A 22,462-nucleotide genomic window follows, 5' to 3' on the forward strand; every position below is an offset into this window, starting at 1 on the left:
AATCAGAGTAATTTAAAGGAGAAAATACGCTCTGACCGGTCTGACCAATGCCATAACGTTTGGACTGACACGTGATTTACCCTTTCCCGCAAAATTTTCATAAGTTTATGTTATTTTCAATTTTATAACAATAATTATAATTATAAATATTAACAAATAAATGTGTTTTAAGTAATAAGAGTCTAATTTTTAAAATGATTTATTAAGTGAAGTTTAAAAAAACACGGTGTTTCGAATTTTTTGGGAATTTCAAATCTAAAGTCGCTAAATTTTGTTGCAAATCCCGTCATGTCCATAAATAAAACCAATTTTATACTGAAACTGCAGATTAAATATTTTTTATTTTGTATTCTTCTAATAAAATATAATACTGGAATACAAGTAAATCAGGAGTCCTCTGTAATGGTTTTTCAAGTCTCCTGAAAATTTTGATAGATGTGACTTGGCGGATTTTGCTTCTATACCCCTCATATGAACTACTTCAAATCATGTTGGAAGATAAAGTACAGGGCAAAAGATCAGTAGGAAGACGCCAGAACTCGTGTATGAAAATCTGAGGAGATTGCTTGATCGCTCATCCGGAGATATCTTTCGTTCAGCAGTTTCCAAAATTACAATTGCCTTTTGGATCGCCAACCTTCCAAAGGAGACGGCTCAATAAGAAGAAGACATTAAACTATCAGACTAATGTAGTTGGATAAGACTTAAAATAAATGGCCTTATTTTAAGTTTTAATTAATTTATAGAATATAAGTGTGCTATCACCGATACTGTTTAATAATAATACTGTGTAATATTTGCGAACGTTTATCGCCCTCTTCTGAAGGAATCAGGATAAGCGGTCAAAGAGGAATTAACATGCGCTATGCAGTTGACACTGTTTTAATGACTGATTCGGACCATAGTCTCCAGATACTGTTAAATAGGGTTACTAAGAGTTGTGAAAAAATGGGGATAAAGATCAATACTGCGAAAACCAAAGTTATGAAAATATCAAGGAACAAAAATTTACCCCTTCCAAACCACCAACAGCTTGAATACGTAAACCAATACAAATACCTTGGCTGCTGGTTCAACAATCAACTTGATTATAAACAAGAAGTAAGATCGAGAATAGATGTACCTGACAAGGCTTTATCAAAATGAAAAGCTTATTTTGTAACAGTAGCATTAATATCGGCCTTAGATGTCGTTTTCTGCATTGCTATTATATGTATGGTCAACACTTTTCTATAGAACGGAGGCCTGGGAGCTCAACATAACGATGATGAATTAGAAGCATTTGAACTCTGGCTTTATAGAAGAATCTTGATAATACCTTGAACAACCCACACCACCAACGAAAATGTTATGAGGAGAATAGATACAGATAAGGAGCTGCTAAAGTTCATCAAAGTCAGAAAAGTTAGCTACCTGGGACACATAATGAGAAACGAAAAGTACCTCATTGCGCAACTGATTATCCAGGGTAAAATTGAAGGAAAATGGGGTCGCGGTAGGCGCCAGATTTCATGGCTTAGAAATATCAGATATTGGACCGACCTTGATTTAACATCTTTGTTTAGAGTCGCGTTGGACAGAGATAGGTCTGCCAGTGTAGTCGCTAACCTCTACTAAAACAGACAGCACCACAACAAGAAGAAGAAGAATAGCGAGGCAAATGATTCACATTAGAGGTTATTTTAAACATATTTTGATACGTACTGCAATCAACATTGGATTTAAAGTCACAATATTGTTTCTCTTGGTTCCACCATAGATCTGCTGGGCATTCCATAATATTTGCCTTTCCAGCAAAACACTCAATATACTCAGCGCAATTAACTGGATCTGGATAGAAGGTTGCTTCATTTCCAGGTGTAGGACATTCAAAATCAATTTCTGCCGCAGCTATAATACATCAAAATAATTATCTGACAAATAATAAATAAATAAGCGTTATATAAACAACAAACCCAAGCATAATAAATAAGTCTGACATCTAATACATTATTTTTTATATAATGTACAGTAAACTCTAGATTTTAATTTAAAGCATTTTGAAAATTTTTCCGCTGCTAATTATAATAATCCAAGAGTAGTAAGGTGTTTTTTGCAAGATCTAAGACCTAAACTTTTTAATGAAAGAAAATTAATACTTACTACATGCTGCAATTGCCAAATAGCATGCTGTTAGGAGATCTAAAACAAATAATAAGATTAATATATTTATTATATAGGTATTTATATTTTATATTATATAGTTTTTGGCAAAATAATTTTCCTGGGCGATCTTTTGCATTAAGAAATCTAAAAAATCATGACCACACATTTTCATGCCCAAAACACTTTCAATTTTTCAGATTTTTTGGATCAAAATTAAGGTCAGGAAAAATATTTGAATTTCTCAAAGACTTTTTAGGTTATGTACCTAGATAGTTTTTGGCAAACTTCTGAATCATTATATATTATTATTCTTTATATATTTTTTTTCGTTGTTTTGAATGGCGGGGTTAGATTTCCTATTTTCTCTCTGGAATATACTCAAAGTTATAAAAAATCCATTTTTTGTTGTGTTTCCCCTAGGTATGTTTTTAGCACATAAACTCAACCGAGTGTCAATAAATAACGATTATATTGATATATTTTTTTTGTTATTTCTAATAGCGGCATCAGGTTTGCTATTTTTCCCCATGTTTTTGGTATACAGCCTTGACTTCATCTGATTCAAGAACGGTTTTTCATCTATTTTTATTATTTTATTAAAAATGTTTTTTTTTTGAATTTTGAGGATGTATATATACACTCACCGGCACAAAATTCCGCCACCCAAAATTTTTGATTAAGTATGACAATTTATGACTTTATTATTTGTACTCCGATTTTCAAGATTTTTGCAGCAGTTTGTACATCTATTGATATCATTTGGTATTATTCCGGTAACAAAAAAAATTTGCTTGCATGGCATTATACTGGGGCAAATGAAAGCGTTGTATTTTCTCTTAACTTTAAAAAATTCTGCGGAAAAATGGAATTGATGAATTGGTTTCATAATCCTGTCATATTATCCCGGAGGCATCACTAAAATTTTGTTTTTTGAATTATCCGAATATCTCTTTTCTTGTATGAGCTGTACCATGTTTTGTAAACAAAAACACTGATTGACTCATAAAATAGAGGTTGGATTGATAAGATTAGAATGGCCCGCATGCAGCCCAGATCTCAATCCTATTGAACATTTATGGGATGAATTAAAAAAAGCTATTTTCCGTCATCCTAGACCAGTGGTTCCAAACCTTTTTCCGATGATCGCCCCCTTAGACATGTTTCGTCATTTATGAATACTACAATCGCCCCCCCCCCCCCTCAAATAATTAATCAGCACAAATAGACAAGACGAAAACGGCGGGTTCGTTGGGAAAAATATTCCCATGAGATTTTTTTGCATAATCATATTCGTGAGACATCCCAGAATAAGGTTCAAGAAGTCGCCCACATGAAAAGTGGTCCAATTTTTTTTTAACATTTTTTTAATCAAATTGCAAAAATCAATATTTTTGGCCCGAACAAATTTTGTTTTGGTTTTTTGGACCATTCTAGACAAAAAAGGGCTCTTATAATTTTTCTTTAAAGTTGATCTGTTTCGAGTTATAAGCGATTTAAAATTTGAAAAACGCGAAAATTGCTATTTTTAAGACTTAATAACTCGGTTAAAAATTATTATTATGAAAGTCAGAAAGTGACTAAAACAAAATTTAAAGCCCCCACTACATGATCCTGAAGAAATCTGAGTAAATGTGAGTGCGAGTAAGATGCACAATTGGACTGCCGGAATGGCATCTCTCTCGCACTCAGCATTGACGGCCGCCTAACACGTGCATGGCGCTCATTATTATTATTTAAAAATAACAGTTTAGTAATAAAATAATGACAAAAATTTCTTCAGGATCCTGTAGGGAGGGCTTTAAGCTTTGATTTAGTCACTTTTTGACTTTGAGAATAATAACTTTTAGCCTAGTTGTTAAGCCTTAAAAATCGCCATTTTTCGTTTTTTTCAATTTTAAATTGCTTATAACTCGAAAACAATCAACTTTAGAGAAAAATTATAAGAGAACTTTTTTGTCCAGAATTGTCCAAAAAAACTAAAAAAAAAATTGTCCGGGCCAAAAATATTGATTTTTACAATTTGATTAAAAAAAAATTATTAAAAAAAATTTGGACCACTTTTCACGTGGACGACTTTTTGAACCTTATTCTGGGATGTCTCACGAATGTGATTATGGAAAAAAATCTCATGGGAATATTTTTCAACGAACCCGCCGTTTTCGTCTTGTCTAAAAAGGTACGTATCCGTATTTATTTATTTTTACATTTCGTAAAATGATAAAGGATTATATGTAATGGCTTCCTTGGGTCTTGTGTCTCTCACATAATGTCTTTATGTTTGGCTTAATGTTGGTTAATAGCAACCTCAAATCCCCTCTTTAAATTACGTCCAGCCTATATTTCTTTGTTTGTTTTTCAATATGCATACAGAACTAAAACCTTTCTCCCCTAGGTATATTGTGGGGAATGCCGATAATCGTAATTTGATTACATTCCACAAGATTGGATACACTTCTTTTATCTGCGGTCAAAATCTTTCATAGCCACACTCCTGAAACAGACTTTCAATTTCAACATCATGTTTCAAATCAATCAAGCTTTCTTGAAGATAAGGACATGTCGTTGAAACTTCCACGCTAAAAGGATTGATAAACCAAGTTGGCACTTTCAGACTAGTCAGATCTTGGAAACGGGGCTGCAGATTTCTTTCAATATTTGAAGGTGGAGGCAATATGTTCGATGATCCTCAGAATTACCACAACCACAAGAGGATTTCTTGTTGGAAAATTTGGTCAGATCTCTTCTCTGCATATTTTGTTCAGAAATAGATAATTTGTCACTGAATAATCCGACTACTCCCTTCGCTTTGGCCATATTTATGTTCTTCCCTTGTAGTTGCAGGTTCATTTCGTTTAATTATTCGCATAGTACAGTTAAAATGATTACACTATAACAACTATTACGCAAAAGAAATTGAACGTTTTTTCTACTTTTAAGGACAAAAAGGCAAATTAATTAGCGAGTCGAATTATAAATTATTTTTTACATAAAATTTTAGTAGGGGAGGAAAGTATGCTAAATTTTCAGTTACTCGAGCGTTATGGAAAAGTATTGGGTTGTGAAGGGTAGATCCTAAAACCAAAAAAGTTGAGTCAAGTTTTCGATAAGTGGGCGACTTTCCATTTTTAATTTAATTTTTCATTTCCAACAATCGTTTTTCCGATTATGGCGCCATCTATCCATAATTCGAAAAAATGTTTCGAAAAAAAGTTACTTATTTTTGGTATTTTTTTTCTCAACTACCCATTTCTCGTTTCCCGGATTCTAAACGCCCCCTTTTCTCTATCGCCCCCCATATCGCCCCCTTCGCTCTATCGCCCCCCTGAAAATCTTAAATCGCCCACCGGGGGGCAATTGCCCCCCGGTTGGGAATCACTGTCCTAGACCTCAAGAAAATTTGGTACCGTTATGGCCCTGGTAGAGGAATATCGGGATATTTCCCAGGCAAGGATAACACATCTTTATTCGATGCTAAACAGATTACGAGCAGTCGTTGCTGCAAGAGGTGGACGTACCCGCTACTGAATTGTTTTGTTTTATTGTTAATTTTGTTTTGTTTTGTTAATTTTAGTGCGCTTGATATTTTTAATTAAATAAACCTTCAAAGCAGTGTTTTTATAACAGCTCTTACAAAAAAGAGATATGTGGATAATTCAAAAAACAAAACCTTAGTAATACCTTCAGGATAATACAAAACGAGTATGAAACAAAATCAGCGCTCCAATTTTTCCACAGAATTTTTTAAAATTAGGAGAAAAAACAACGCTTGCATTCACCCCCGTATAATGCCAACTAAGCAAAAAAATTTTGTTACCGAAATAATAATAAACGACATTAATACATGCACCTACAAACTGATGCAAGAATCTTGAAAATCGGAGTACAAATAATAAAGTTATAGATTGTCAAACTTAATCAAAAATTTTGGGTGGCGGAATTTTTTGCCGGTGAGTGTAGATTCGGGTTAGGACGTCCTGCGACGTTGTAAGATGCCCAATTGCCATCGCGTCCTATCATTGCAATCGTCCTCTGTCAATCCTCGTTCGCTCATTGATCTTCAAACTCCTTCCTTGAGGATGTTCTAGAGAGAAAATAGCAAACTTAACCCCTTCATTCAAAATAACGGAAAAAATACACGAAAAATAATTTATAAGTTTTCTAAAAATTATCTACAACCTAAAAATTCTTTCAAAAATTGAAATTTTTTCCTGAGATCAAATTTGATTCAAAAAATCTAAAAAAAACGTATAGTCGAGGAAATGAAGCTGGAAAAATGGCAAAACCTCGCAATTTTTTAGTCCAGCATCGATTTGTACAAAAATTTGGGATTAGGCTCATTTCACCCTCTAGTTCATTTTCTATATTGAGCCGTTGTACGCTTTTGGTTTTTTAGGGGTGAAATCTACCCCTAATTTAAAAAATTATAAAATAATATTTTAAACTTTAATATGGTCAACATTTGCTTCTTATTAGTTACATAATGATTGTTTTGTGCTTTAAGATATAATATCACAATATTTCAACCCTTAAAACCACCCTTGTTGGAGCTATATAAATATGAAAAGTTTACTTAACCTAAAAGAATAATTTCGGCTTGCATCAATTTACATAAAAATTTGGGGTTAGGATCATCTTACCCTGTACTTCATATTTTATATCATGCTCAAGGGCGTTGATTATTTTTAGGGGTGTAAACTACCCTTATTGTCAAAAATTATATAAAAACATTGTAAACTTTAATATAGGTAAACTTTGGTCTTGACTGGTTAAATAATGATTGTTTTATGTTTTAGGATATAGTATCATAATATTTCAACCCTTAAAAACCACCCTTAGTAACATTGCAATTTTTATAAGTAGACAATTTAATAGATCTATACAGAAAAAAAAGTAGAATTAAAGAATTACAAAAACATCTATTTACACAAAAATACGAATTTACAAATATATAAAAATACACATACAAATATTTTTTTAGACATCCAGCATACGAACTGGCTCTGTGGTATTATATAGGTACATTGAAAATGCTCTATAAGGAGACTATTCGAATTTTTCGAAAAAAAAAAATTAGTTTTATAAACATAGCTCCTTTATTTTTGAAGAAAAAAAGTTTTTTCAATAATAGTTTTGTAGGATTTTTGAAGAGTAATAAGACTTTGTAAATTAAATTCCGTAAGATCCCTTAATTTTTAATTGAGGTGGGTTTAAACGGCTCGAATAAGGGGATGTTTGCTCGTAAATAGATGTTTTAAACAGCTATATCTCGCTAACTGTTCACTGTAATGAAAATCTGTGCATAAGGAAATTTTAGCTATTAAAAAAGCTACAATTTAGTAGTCTATCATTTTTTTCGTATCTCCAGTATTTTCGGAGATATTTTGAAGAAAATGATAAAAAATGCAAAATTGCCAAAAATAAATTTTTCTTTAAACTCCAATTTTTCTAAAATTAGGCCTTTTAAATAGGTCAAACTTCTTGGGTGTATTTATAATATAAATATAAAAGGTATTACAAAAAGACGAAGACCAATTTTTAGTTACAAGGGTAGTTAGGGGGTTGTTTTCACTCTTTTTGTCGTAGAGAAAAATAGGTACCGACTTTTTTTTATCATAAGTTGCTCAATTTTTATGCTAGAAACTTTTTATTATTTTTTTTGAAAGATCTTATTGTACGCTTGAAAAAATATTATGTAAGTTTTCCTGGAAAAATGGAAAGTTTTCCCGTTATTTGGCTTTGATTATTTCAAATTATGCATTTGACGAAAAAAGCTAACCTTTAACATGTCGTAGCTCGGTTTGTATTGGTCGTAAAAATATTATCGAAAAACAGTTTCGTTTGTGTTACTAAAAGATACAATTTTAATATCTACAGTTTTTTTGATTAAATGCATATTTTTCGAGTTATTCTCAAAAAACCCTCTAAAAAAGTCGATTTTTCCGTCGAAAAACTGTTACTTTCAACCACGAATAACTCGAAAAATATTAGTTTTACGAAGAAAATGTAAAAAACATTTTTTTCTTAAAATCACATTTTACATCGATTTATATGGTTAAAATGTAATAAAAAATTTCCACCCCCGAGATGGGGTGGCAACTATCCCCAAGGTTTTAGCGTACAGCAGCATGATATAGAAAATGATCCTTGGACTATTCCCTACCTTCTGTGAAAATTTCAAGTAAATCCATGCTGGACGAAAAAATTGCGAGCCAAAATGCTTCATTTCCTCGACTAATAGTGTTTTTGGGCATAAGCATGTACCTATATTCATGAATATTATTCAAAATTTTTTTAAAGCAAAATATCGACCAGGAAATTTTTTTGTCCAAAAAACACATTTTTGCGGTAGGAGACCCCTGCGGCTACCTAGGAGCTAAAAATTCGGCAAAGGGAGGATTTGTCAATATGTATTTTCGAGTGCCCAATCCCAAATAAGGATCCAGCCGAGGCAGATTTTACCATCTTATCCCGCTATAACCTTTTCTACTTACATAGTCATTTACAGCGGCGATAACAAAATGCAGCGAAATGCGCGAAGTTTAAAATTCAGTCTCATTTGTCGTCCACCACTTTCTTGAAAATTATTACTACGTCAAAAATAAAACATCCATGCTTAAGTTAGCATTTTTAATCGATGTTTCCTTGACGGATTACTTTTAAAGGGTTTTTACCCACATATTTTTGTAATATTAGGTATATCTTGGTGGTTAGCATGTTAAATCACCTAAGCACTGATGATTGGTCAACAAAGCCTACTTTACTTCAAATCAGGCCCGAGGCACTACACAATTTTTGGGCCCCTAAATATAATTTAATAATAATCATTTTTTTAAATGTATTAATTATTTAATAGAAATATAGTTGAACAAGAAAATAAAATTTTTATTAACAATAGATAAATAAAATTTATATTTAAATAATTAAACATTGTTTAAGGGGATAGGCGCAAACTTTCGGCTTTAATGCTATTTAAATGCATTCGTGTTTTTTTTCGAAGCATGAGAAAACTAATAAGTATTTTTGAAAAATTTAAACGCAGAATGAAAGATTACGGTACTACCGAGGGCCGAAAGTCCCTAAAATCTTCGATAATATTTATTTTAATAAGTTACAGGGGTGAAAAAAAGAGAAAATTGAGTGCGATTTTTAATTTTAAATACGTATTTTATTCAAAAATTTTTTTTTTAAAGTTATACTTCTTTAGGCGCGATTGAGAGTAAAATTTTTCATAAATCTGCGCGCATGCGCACACAGACAGTATGACGTTTAGTTGCTAATCTTTCAAATTATGTATCAGCGCAAATAAGCCATTAAAATAATATATTAGTGTTTTTTAGTAAATGTATTATTTATTATAATTTTGTGTTTTTTGATTTGTCTTCCTTGGGCGTAAAATAATAAAACATCTATTTTTATATTTCACTTGTCACCGTGATGTGTAATTAAGTATATCTGAAACGTCAGTAACATGCGCCTTGATGGCCTGGTTGGTAGAGCATTGGACCAGAGATCGAGAAATCGCGAGATTGCGGGTTCAAATCCTGGACGATTCATACTTTTTCTTTTTTTTAATATTTGGCATTGTTAAGTTTTGGTTAATTTTTGGTAATTATTGTTAATTTTTTGTATTGTAACTGTTAAGTATATTTATTTCGTTGAAATTATATAATAGAAGTATAACTTCTTACGTGCGTACAAAGTACACACACATTCTTTTTTTTATTCTAAGTAACATTCGGCCCTCGGTAATAATGTAATCTGTCATTCTGCGTCTAAATTTTTTAAAAATATTTATTAGTTTTTTGAGGATTCGAAAAAATTAATGCATTTAAAGAGGATTGAAGCCGAAAGTTTGCGCCTATCCACTTAATTATAACTCTTATGGTGATCATTTATCATTGCGTGTTCGTAAAATGAAAGAATTTTGAAAATTTGTTTTGTTATTGTAATAAACACGTTTTGTTTGGTGATCTTTCCGGGCCCCATTCAAATACGGGCCCGAGGCAGGTGGTCACGGGCCTAGTGGTAAAATAGGCCCTGTTGGTCAACCAATCGAAAACTAGTTATGTGATGTGATGTAGCCCCTTTTTAGGGATTTTAAATATATACCTTGTAACGGGTCGTTGTGTTTGTTGCTCCAGGTAACAAAAATTCAGCCGAAGACAGAAGGTTCGCTTTTTAAGACATTTATTTAGAATCAAAACATTACAAATGATAAGATAATTCTTAATTACTACTCGTTAATTTCGTTAATAAAATATATTTTAAACCTACGTATAGAACATTAGGTTCGGGTTGATGTGACGATATCTAGTACATAAATGAATACTACCGACGATCGCGTGGATTAGGAATAATTACATTTATTAATATGAAACGGACATATTTATAAGGAGAGGAAAGCTCGCTCAGCTCGCCAGCGGAAAAGACATGTTGGGAAATACGATCACCGCTCGCATAAGGATAGGTAAAAGGAAATCCGTCGGATTCGTTCAACACACCGAAACGACGGCAGAAAATATTCGCGACAACTCACCCCTTATATGCTTTTTCTCATGAGGATCTTTCAGTGCGTCACAGTTTTTCGATTCCTTTCTAATGCATTAAATTGTATGTGACAGAAAAAAAACGCACGTCGGTGATTACATTTCTTCGGTGACATTTATAACATTTATTCTAGTTGTCAATAGATGGCGCTATAATCGAAAATAAAATAATTTGCGAATTATATAATATATCTACGAATATAATCTGAACAATTTAAAAGACTATACAAATCAAAGAAAATGCCATTTTATAAATGCAATTGATTTGTTTTTATGCCAAATTGCAAATAAAATTTGACAACTGTCAGATTTAACTAAAATGTCATGTCACTAAAATGTATATTATCACGGACTTACTTTTTTTTCTATCATTTGTGAAGCACTGAAAAATGCTCATAAAAAGAAGATTGCCTCGTTGTTGTTTATTATTCTTCGATCAGCGCTCCAAGAATAATAATCAACTAGGCTTTTCGTTCCGACTTTTATATCGTCCGAGACGGTACAAAAACACGTTTTATTTACTTCATTGGCGTACTCTAGACGATAAAATTATATTATCGTCACAACCTTTTATAAAGGATTTTATTGTTTTTTGTATTATATGGTATACAGTCAACTACAGAAAAACTTTTTCCTTGTGGATTTTTTATATTACGTATATCCTGGACCGAGCACGTGACCAACAAGGAGGTACTAGGTACGCCAGATAGGTAAGGTAAGGAGAGAAAGGTAGGAATAACCATAAAGAAAAGAAACGTGAAATACTTAGGTCACGTTATGAGGCACAGTAAATATAGAGTACTTCAGCTATCATCCAAGGGAAAACAGATAGCAGAAGGGTCCAGGGTGCAGGAAACACTCGTGGCTCCAAAACTTGCGGCAATAGTTCGGATTGCCATCTGCCGAACAATAATTCAGATCTGCCGTAATCACAGTTACAACAGCCATTTTAATTATTGCCAACATTTGAACCTGACAAGGCACGTGAAAGAGAAGCCAAGCATCAAATCATATCTGTCACAGATTAAAAACAGCGGAAATTTCTCAGTCGATTTTAAAAACTTTTGATTGATCGATGTCTTATATACTTATATCTGCATATCGTAATGCAATCACAGTGATGCTGACAATTAATATTAGCTTATTTTTAATAACCTTGAAATCATAGCGTTATCTACATATTTAATCAGCTGTAGATATTATTAGAATATGAGCTTCCTTTTCTTTCTTGTTCTATTTATACTGGTTTTATTTTGGTACACATAGAACAGAAAAGGTGCAGATAAAGACGGAATACCAAACTAATTACTGACATATTGTGGAGCAGCAATGACAGAACAATTAACAGCATTAGATAATTAACAAAATTATAAAACAATAAAATACCGAAAAAATGGAGAACTAGCGAACTAATTCTAATGTGGACATTGAAAAGTGGACAAAGAAATGGCGCATAAAGATCAATGAATCAAAATCACAACATATCATATTTACAAAATGTCGCAAAATATCGCCTAATATAGAAATAAATAACAAAGCAATTCCACAAGCCGAAAGAGTTAAATACCTTGGAATGCACCTGGACAAAACTTTGACATGGAGAACCCATATATGGAAAAAGAGCCAAGAGTTAAATTAAAATTTCGTAATTATTATTGGATCCTGGGCAGAACATCGAAGTTGTCTATACGTAACAAACTGTTGGTATACAATACTCAAACCGGTCTGGACCTATGGGATCCAGCTATGGGGTACAGCAGCAAAATCCAACATATCCATAGTGGAAAGATTACAATATAAAGTGTTACGCTCTATAACAGACGCTCCATGGTTCGTGCCAAACAAAGACATTTATTGTGATCTAGAAGTACCTACGATCAGTGAAGTGATAGTTCAGTGCAGTGTTCGATACATAAAACGCCTAGAAAGCCATCCAAATGCCCTGGCAATAAACGTGCTTGATAATAGTCAACAAACTCACAGACTAAAACGTAAAAATCCACTGGACCTTATTTATAAATAAATTTTATAACTCACCGTAATTGTGTTTATATTTTAGATATATGTATTGTTTGTAAATGTGAAATGTATGTTTGTATGTAGTATATTATCGGAATGTTATGTTTGTTCCATACTAGTACTAGAGGTCCAGTCATTGGACTGACCACTCTAACGTAAATTTTTTTTTACTTCAAACCCCAAAGACGCTTATTGTTAGAATGTTTATAACTAACAGATTGCTGAATAAACGTTTAAAAAAAACTATTCAAAAAAAGGAGATAAAAAGCAGCCAGAGGTCTACAGAGGTATCAACTTGTTAAATACTACCCTAAAGCTTAAAACAAAAATTCGACAAGAACTAAAGAATCAGAAGATAAGTTTAGCAGATGAACAACAAGGTTTTCGTACTGGAAGATCGTGTACAGATACAATGTTTGTCATAAAGCAAATTACCGAGAAATCTTCTTCTTCTCTAGGTGCCGTCTCCGCTTCGAGGGTTGGCAATCATCAGAGCTTTTACTTTTGAGACTTCGGCTCTAAATAATTCTTTGTTACTACATCCAAACTATTCCCTAAGCTTCTTCAGCCATGAGTTACGTCTCCTTCCTCCTTCAGCCATGGATCTTTTTCTCTGGATTTCTCCTTGCATAATGACTGGAGTATTAGATATTTATCTCCTCTCATCACATGTCCCATATATCTCAGTTTTCTTCTATTAATAATTGTTAGAAGTACTTCTCCTTTCTTATGCATACGTCTCATTATCTCTACGTTGGTTATTCTATCTACCCATGAAATCTTCAGTACTTTTCGATACATTCACATCTCAAATGCCTCCAGTTTCTTCAGTGTCCACGCTTCCATCCCGTAGTATAATACGGATAGCACATAGTACTTCAGCAGTCGTATTTTTAACTATAGGATTAAGTCTCGACAGCAAAGAAGCCTCTTCAATCTTGTAAATGTGCTTCTGGCCTGTTTTATTTATAGCAAATTTTAACAAAATGAGAAAAGTGCTCTGCACAAGAGATTTGAAGTTGGAGCTAAGAGTTAGGTTGTTTTATGGAACAAGTTTTGTGAACAAGGTTCAGTTAATACTGAAAACATCGTGGACAGAACACATCATAAACAAAGAGGTTCTGAGAAAGATGAATAAAGAAATGGAAATCTTAAATACCATCAAAACAATAAAGTTAGAATACTTCGGACATACTACACGTGGAGAGAGATACAACTTGCTCCAATTGATTATGCAGGGAAAGATTCAAGGAAAAAGAAGCATAGGGAGACGCAGTGCCGGATTTAGGGTACTTACGGCCCTAGGTCAATCACCCCGAGCGGCCCCCGAGAACTTCACGATTATGTAATTAAAGCATAAAGCACATTTCATATTAATACATAACGTTTATTTTAATTTTACTTTTTAAAATTGGTACAACATACAAAGCATAACATAAATGAATAGAAATGCCACTAATAATGTTCTATTTGAATACGGTAAATACATAGATTAAAATGTTATATTCACTAATTAAATAATCTTGGTTTACAAATTTCGCTAAAACCCCAAAACAGCTCAAACAACAATTTCTATATTTATAGAAATTTCTAAAAAGAAAATGTATAGAAAGATTTCTATATTTATAGAAGCCTTTGAGATGTGGGTTTTTCGAAGGATGCTGAAGATCTCTTGGACAGAGTATGTGACCAACAACGAGGTCGAGGTGCTGAGAAGAATGGGGACTGAGAGAGAACTCCTAAATATTGTAAAAAAAACGAGTTATCTAGGACATATTTACAGAGGAGACAGATATAACTTTTTACGACTCATAATGGAAGGGAAAATGGAAGGAAGAAGAGGTCCAGGAAGAAAAAAATGCTCCTGGTTGAAGAACGTAAGAGACCGGACAGGCATGGACACACATTCGATACTAAGAACAGCTCAAGATAGAGAACAATTTACTGTAAGCAAACCTTCAGTAATAGAAAATATTATATGTATAATTCAAAATGTTAGCAAACAGTAGTTATTTGTTAAATTATTAATATTGCTAAAATTATTATATTATAAATTAGTACTGCAGTTAATTGTTAAAATTAAATATTATTTGTTTCATTCGAAGGGAAAAGTACAGATAACACCAAAAGACTAAAAAAAGCCGAGTTGAAAAGACATTATAAGTAAGAGAACAAGCAAAATAATATGAACTGCACTAATAGTAATAGGCTACGGTACTGAAAAATAAAAATATTAAGAATACAACAAATAAACTTCTAGATCGTTCAATTTTCACATTATTCTCTTATACTGTCATGTTCTTAATTTGGATAAAGTTGGATTAGCGATTAACATTAACACTCACTCCATACTCATAATAAATCTCATATCTAAACTCAAACACTCACTTTTCTAGCTTTTTGGCTGCAAAATCTTTAATCAAATCGTTAAAGTCTAAGGCTTCAAAAAGCTCAGCATTTGAAACAAAACTAGTCGATCTAGAATCTTCGTCAAAAGTCGAGTTCCTCAAGTAGTTTTTTTATTCTTTTTAACATGCTGAATGATCTTTCTCAAGATGCATTAGATGTCATCATGCATAGTAGAATGCGCAAAGCCGTGTCCATATTCGGAAATAATGTTGTTAACTGTTTTTCATGAATGAGTTTCAGCTACTCCAAAAGTGTATTCCTCGGAAGCTTGGTAATCTTGTTATCATGAGGTTCTCTTTCTTCATCAAATATACCTTCAACAAAGCCTTTGAACTGTAGACACTCTTCTCCAAAGTCACCATCTAGGTCGATTCGATACTTTTTAGCCAAAATAGAAACTTTTCGCCTGATTTCTTCATTGGAAATTGACGATAAGTTGTTTAAAAATCCAAATTCTTCATTAAGACCGAAATAAACTTCGGAACCTTTATTCAATTCTGAATAAAGCCTGTCAATTACAACATTGAATGTATTAATCTTTAAGTCTTCTTTGCCATTAAAGTGGGGTTCAGTGGGTTCATCTTCTTTGTCTTCGTCAGGGAGAGCTTTCCTTTTCGGGCGTCTTTTTATTTCAAGAATATATGATGTTTCATTTTTAGACAACTCATTTCTTCTTTTTTCATAGGAATCAAAGTTGTCTCTCAGACTCAATGCGTACTCCTTTAGAGATTTGCTACTCTTATCAAAACGTTGTACAATATCGTACCACGTGTTTAGTAGAATAACATTCTCTAATTTGAAAAATTGTTTACTGATTTCAATTCAATTAGTAAAAATTTTTTACCAAAAAAGTTCTTTTTTATAAAACGCTGCGGCCTCCTTTTGCTTGCGGCCCTAGGCCGAGGTCTAGTTGGCCTAGTGGTAAATCCGGCACTAGGGAGACGCAGAATATCGTGGCGGCGCAACCTGAGAGAATGGTACGGATACTACGGATGTACATCAAATGAACTTTTCAGAGCAGCCGTCTCTGAAGTCCGAATAGCTATGATGATTGCCGACCTCCGTCGTAGAGATGGCACTTAAAGGAGAATATAAACATACTTAATACTAAATTAAACATGCCACAAGAAATCAGTTTCAGAACCTTGCTACGAATGTATCTAGTAGCTGCTAAAAACATTTTAAATTATTCTGAAATTTTAACCTATTCAATACATATCTTTAATAATTTATGCCATTATAATGATATAATATCAAAATTAAATATATCTACTCAATTGATCTAAAAAATCTTAAAAAAAAATAACTGAATTTAATAATTAATTGTAGGTATAATGCTGTACCAATATGTCTTACTTACATTTCATTTTGATTTTTTTATATCCAGTACAACAATCTATAGGCCACTTATGTTGTGAAAAAAAAAAAAATAAAAAATACGATATTTATAATAAAACTTATCTGATTTTGTATCGTTCCTCCATTAAGTGGCAGGCGCCTATTTAGAATATTATCTTCAACTTGATATTATTGACAATAAAAATATGATTTCCGTCGAACAATCTATTATTACTAAGAAATTACGTATGAATGGTTATTAATAATGATTATTATAAAGTAATTTAAATCACTTTTTTAAATCACTTTAGAAGTTAAGAGCTCTATTGAGTTCTTCTTCTTCTTTAAGTGCCATCTTATAATCGAAGGTTGGATATCATCATCACTATCTTTACTCTATCTACCGCTGCTCTAAAGACTTCTATAGAATTGCATTTAAACCAGTCCCTTAAATTCTTCAACCATGACACTCTCCTGCTTCCTATACTCCATCCGCATCTTATCTTTCCCTGTATTATCAGTCTTAGCATTTCATATCGCTGTCCCCTCATTACGTGTCCCAGGTATTGTAACTTTCTTATTTTTGTTGTGTTTATTATTTCGTATTCTTTGCTCATTTGTCGCAATACTTCCGTGTTCGTTTTCTTCTGTGTCCATGCTATTCTAAGCATCCTTCTGTAACACCACATTCCAAATGACTGCAGCTTATTTATGTGTTCTTGCTTCAATATCCAGCTTTTAAGTCCACACCGAAAGAACAATTTCTTTTCTCCTAAAACACCGATTTCTTTGAGCAATATTTCTTAAAAGTTAACATATCCTATTAACTTAAACATACCGGTTCACATATAAGGAAACGAGTTTTTTAAACACAACTCAATAATTTCTTACAGATAATTTCTTCAATACTAAGAAATGCATAAATGGTTACATTTAATTTTCTTATCCTAAAGTTTTTATTTCTTAAATTGAAAACTACAAATATTTTGCAGTATAAGAAATATAATGTTAAGTTAATGCATATTTATATTTGTGAACAAGAAATTTTCTTGCAATTAAATAAATATTTTAAACCACAAGAAATAATTCTTCAGAAATACCCTCTGTAGTAACTGTGGTTATAAAATAAAAACTTTGTCATTAATGCCGAGATGTTACTTGCAAAGAGATTTTCTTCCACAAAAGAATTGCGCAGATTAACTATTTATGATTTAGTCGTCAGTGTTTGTCAAGATGGCGTGATATGTTCATGTTCATATAGATGGATGTTGGATTTATTGGTGTACTTTAAACATTAACGGATATTTTGAAGGTACGTACATATATAGGTATTAAATAAAAGTAAATTTAGTAATTTAAGATGTAATAATAATATTGTTGCGTATCCAAATGGTTAAAAAAGAAATATAATAGTATCTTTATATGCTTTTTAGGTATAATGATGGACGACTCTGAAATAAAGGAGCTTATTATTCTAACTGGGAAATATGCCACAATTTAAAGCTGGGACAGAATGATACAATATATAGCTTCAGAACAATATTAAGAAAGGAGTTATTAACCAACTGCGGGACCTTCCAGAACTTCATACATGTAAGTACCTTTTTAAAAATGTGTATACTTATGTATCAACTATAATAGGTTTCTTGAATGTATCGTCTTCTATAAAAATTTACAATATAACGCTATATCAAACATGGCGGGTGCAACGCTGAGGATTTTTTCTGTTAATTTATTTGAGATAAAGTAATCAGTTAGTCTAAAAGAAATATATGTTTATGGTTAAGAAATGTTATTGCCGAAAACCGTGAATTAGTTAATATATATTAAATGACTTAGATGTAAACTAATAATACTTTCCCGTAATAAAATTTCTTAATGATTAGGTATGCTGTCTCTTTTAGATTTTAAAAATTAAGAAAATTACATATTATTATGTCTGCTTCAATGTTTTACATTGGTTGTATTTTCCCTCTTGTTTTAGCTAAACAATGTTTATTTTGTGACTTAATATTATACAGATAATTAATTAATATTTCATTAACAAAAAGAAAAAAATAAACAACGATGTATAGGTTAAATAATGCCATGTTTGAACTAAATATGATTGATTATTATTAGTATTAATAGTTCTTACGTGGGGCCGTGTATTTGTTTTTTTTTGTATTTCCTAAATTTGTCAAAATAAATATCTATATCTTTATAAAAAAAATTGTATTAAAGTAAGTTTACTCTTTCTACATAACGATTTTGTTTTAGTGAATTGCTGATATACAAAGTGCTATTAACAAAAGAAGGAAAATTTGAGGAAGTTGGATTTGCCTCTCCATCCTTTTATTGTTGTGTAGAAGCCAGTGGTTTAAGAGTGGAGAAAATATTTGTATGTAATAATAACGTTTTATATCTTGTTTTATTAATAAATAATGATTTTACCTTAACACAATGATTTATTTCGTGGTATGTAATATCACTTTATTTTAAAGAAATATTAACTTAACTCTAAATATACGTTTATCTCTGCGAAATATATTTCTTAACATTAAATAAATTAATTATTAATAGTAAAATAATAATATTCCTTACTAAGAAATATTATTTCTCAGAAAGAATAGTTTTCTAATGTGTAGAAAATATATTTTTATGACTAATAAAATTAATTAACATCAAGTGTAATTTCTTACTGATAAATGGGTTTGAAGTTTGCCAGAAAGTGATAGTTCAATCATGTTTAAGATATATTTCTTTGGCTATAGTAGAATTTATTTGAAATATTTTAGAAAATTATATCTTACATACAAAGATATATTTCTTAGGCAATATGCCAAGTCGATCTTTCTTAAATATTAATAAAGTTTCTTTATGTCAAGAATTTTTTTCTCTCGGTGCATATTAGACGAAGCAACGAAGCACTAAAAAGCCCAAATCCTAGGAATTTTGTGCAGTAAGATGAATCGTCATGCAACTTTTTGCATTCAATTCGAGAGAGTGTCAGGCAATTTTGTGAACTAAATTGATCTCCGGCAAAAAATTTTGTGCATGAGAAAATGTGCATCTCGAAGAGATGGAAAATGAAAAATTTAGAACTTAGAAAATATTGACGGAAATGAGTTCAATTTTTATATTTGAGGGTTTTGAAGGTCAGTGAACACAATTTTCATGACGGCGATGGTCTCCGAGGTACCTGGTGCCCAAGGTGGAGATCTTCGCCTGGGACGATCGAATAATTCGCGGGACGATCGAATAACCCGGGAAATGAAGAGTGGATCGAAAAACTGAAAAATACGCGTTTAATATTTTTCAAAAATCTATCGAATGACACTAAAGACGACCCCCACTCCATCCCCTTCAGGTGAGGTACTTTAAAATCTTAAAAGGAAACGCCCATTTGTTATTACAGATTTGGATTGCTTACGTAAAAATAAGCAACTTTTATTCGAGAAATGTTTTCGAATTATGGATAGATGGCGCTTTAATCGGAAAAAACGATTTATCATGATACCATAGGTAAATTATAGAAACGGTCTAATATCTCGAGAAATACACTTCCAAATAAAAGACCAAAAAATACGTGTGTAATATTTTTCAAGAACCTACCGAATAACATCAAACACGACTCTCCACTCCATCCCGTGGAGGTGGGGAGGGGGTTAACTTTAAAATCTTAAATGGGAATCCCCATATTTTATTGCAGATTTGGATTCCTCATGGAAAAATAAGTAATATTTATTCGAAACATTTTTTAGAATTGTTAATAGATGGCACTAATAAATAGTGTTTTTCCGATTATAGCGCTATCTATCCATAATGCGTAAAAATGTCTCGAATAAAAGTTACTTATTTTTACGTAAGGAATCCAAATCTGCAATAAAAAATGGGGCTCCTATTTAAGATTTTAAAGTTACACCCCACCCCACCTCCAAGGGGTGGAGTGGAGGGTCGTGTTTTATGTTATTCGGTAAGTTCTTAAAAAATATAAAAGACTTATTTTTTGGTTTTTTATTTGGAAGTGTATTTCTTGAGATATTAGACCGTTTCTATAATTTACCTATGGTATCACGAAAAAAATCGTTTTTTCCGATTATAGCGCCATCTATCCACAATTCTAAAAAATGTCTCGAATAAGAGTCGCTTACTTTTACGTAAGCAATCCAAATCTGCAATAACAAATGCGGTTTCTATTTAAGATTTTAAAGTTACCTCCACCCCACCTCCAGGGGGTGGAGTGGGGTGGTCGTGTTTAGTGTCATTCGATAGATTTTTGAAAAATATTGAACAAGTATTTTTCAATTTTTTGATCCAATCTTCATTTCGCGAATTATTCGATCGTCCCGCGAATTATTCGGTCGTCCCAGGCGACGAGTTCCACCCTGGGCACCAGGTACCTCGAAGATCATCGCCGTCATGAAATTCGTGTTCAGTGACCTCCAAAAACCCCAAGTATAAAAATTGAACTCATTTCCATCAATATTTCCTGAGTCCTAAATTTTTTATTTTCCATCTCTTCGAGATGCACTTTAAAGATGCTTTTTCTCATGCACAAATTTTTTTGCCGGAGATCAATTTAGTTCACAAAATTGCCTGACACTCTTACGAATCGAATGCAAAAAGTTGCATGACGATTCATCTTACTGCACAATATTCATAGGTTTAATTCTTCGTTGCCTCGTCTGCAGTAGGTATCGAAAACACGTAGCATCTCAAAGCTCTTTACTCTCGTTCTAATCTACGGTCTTTCTTGCAGAGAATTGTTTTCATTTTTACAAACGCATTTCTTGCTATTTCTATCCTGTTCCTTATTTCTGTTGTTTGATCATTTTTCTCTGAAGTCCAGGTTCCTAAGTACCTATTTGTATTTATCAACCCTTTCTATCGGTTCATTTCCTAAAGTTTCTTCAGTTACTTTAACTAATTGTATCTACTTTCTTCTTAGCCTTTTATTGTCCACGTTTCTACATGGGCCTCTCCCAACTCCTTCCATCGCTCTTTATCCTGATTAACATAAGTATTTCCAATTTGTTCCAGCTTACTCTTTTAATATCATCAACCCATCTCATCTGTGGTCTTCCTCTCGGTCGTTTACTTTCCTAAGGTCTCCAGTAGTGTTATATTGCTGCATTCCAACATTGGTCTTTTTGTCTAGCAGTGTGGCCTGCGGAGCTCCATTTAAGTTTGGCAATTTTTTTGTTATGTCCTCGACTTTTGTTTTTGATCTTATCCAGCCGTTCTTCTTTTAATCTGACAGTCTTATACCTAGTATTGCTCTTTCCATTGTTCATATCTAGTTTATTCATATTTGCCTTGGTTCGAGTCCAGATTTGACATACGTATGTCATGATAGGAAGGATGCACTGGTTGAACAGTTTGCTCCTCAAGTATTGGGGTATTTTGGGGTTCTTAAGTATCCAACTAAGTTTGCCAAATCCTGTCCCAGTCTTGCTCTCCTAGTAATCTCCGCATTCTGGTTCTATTTGTCAAGTTTCAGGATTTGGCCTAGGTAGATATAAATAAATAAATAAATAAATGTTTACTCAAAGAAAAGATACAATACATACAATGATAATACATTAAAATCATTATAATTACCTATAAATAAACACAAATACCACTTGAAGCATATTGCTTGTGCAGTGGTTAATTGGGTTCATTGTAATGTAATAGAAAATATCCCGAGTATAACTATCTTTTCACAATCGATACAATTTTATATTACTTAATAATTGGAGAACAAAAAGAAAACCAAGAACATTACATTGGTTTTTTTCAATAATTAAAAAATAATAATTCAATTTTAAAATCTGGAAAAAAATGCATCATCCATAATATGATGTGTTTATCAGAAAATAACATAGCAACAAATGAGAAAAACTAACACAATTACAACAAATTATGAGTGTTTTTCCAACAAAATCTTTTATTTTCATTTAAAATTTTAGATAAGTAATTGTTGATCAATAATTAAATAGCTTGGTTATATAAAAGCTCTTTTCGTATAGACTATAATTGCA

At 32.3% G+C, this 22,462-nt stretch overlaps 1 protein-coding gene across 2 annotated transcripts in view; it reads right to left on the minus strand.

Moving 5' to 3' along the window:
* Positions 1–16,807, minus strand: part of LOC126885739 (peritrophin-1-like) — a 35,813-nt gene extending 19,006 nt beyond the window's left edge. Inside the window, exons 1-3 of one of the 2 annotated variants that reach the window (XM_050652515.1) lie at positions 16,480–16,807; positions 2,143–2,181; positions 1,705–1,890 (exon numbers count right to left, since the gene is read on the minus strand). In XM_050652515.1, coding sequence (XP_050508472.1) covers positions 1,705–1,890; positions 2,143–2,181; positions 16,480–16,486 — 232 coding nt within the window. In that variant the 5' untranslated portion in view covers positions 16,487–16,807. The remainder of the gene's footprint in view (positions 1–1,704; positions 1,891–2,142; positions 2,182–16,479) is intronic. The other variant, XM_050652517.1, reaches the window with a different exon arrangement.
* Between the last annotated feature and the right edge of the window lie 5,655 nt (positions 16,808–22,462).

Source organism: Diabrotica virgifera, chromosome 5 (assembly GCF_917563875.1).
Source record: "Diabrotica virgifera virgifera chromosome 5, PGI_DIABVI_V3a".
Classification (NCBI taxonomy): Eukaryota; Metazoa; Arthropoda; class Insecta; order Coleoptera; family Chrysomelidae; genus Diabrotica; species Diabrotica virgifera.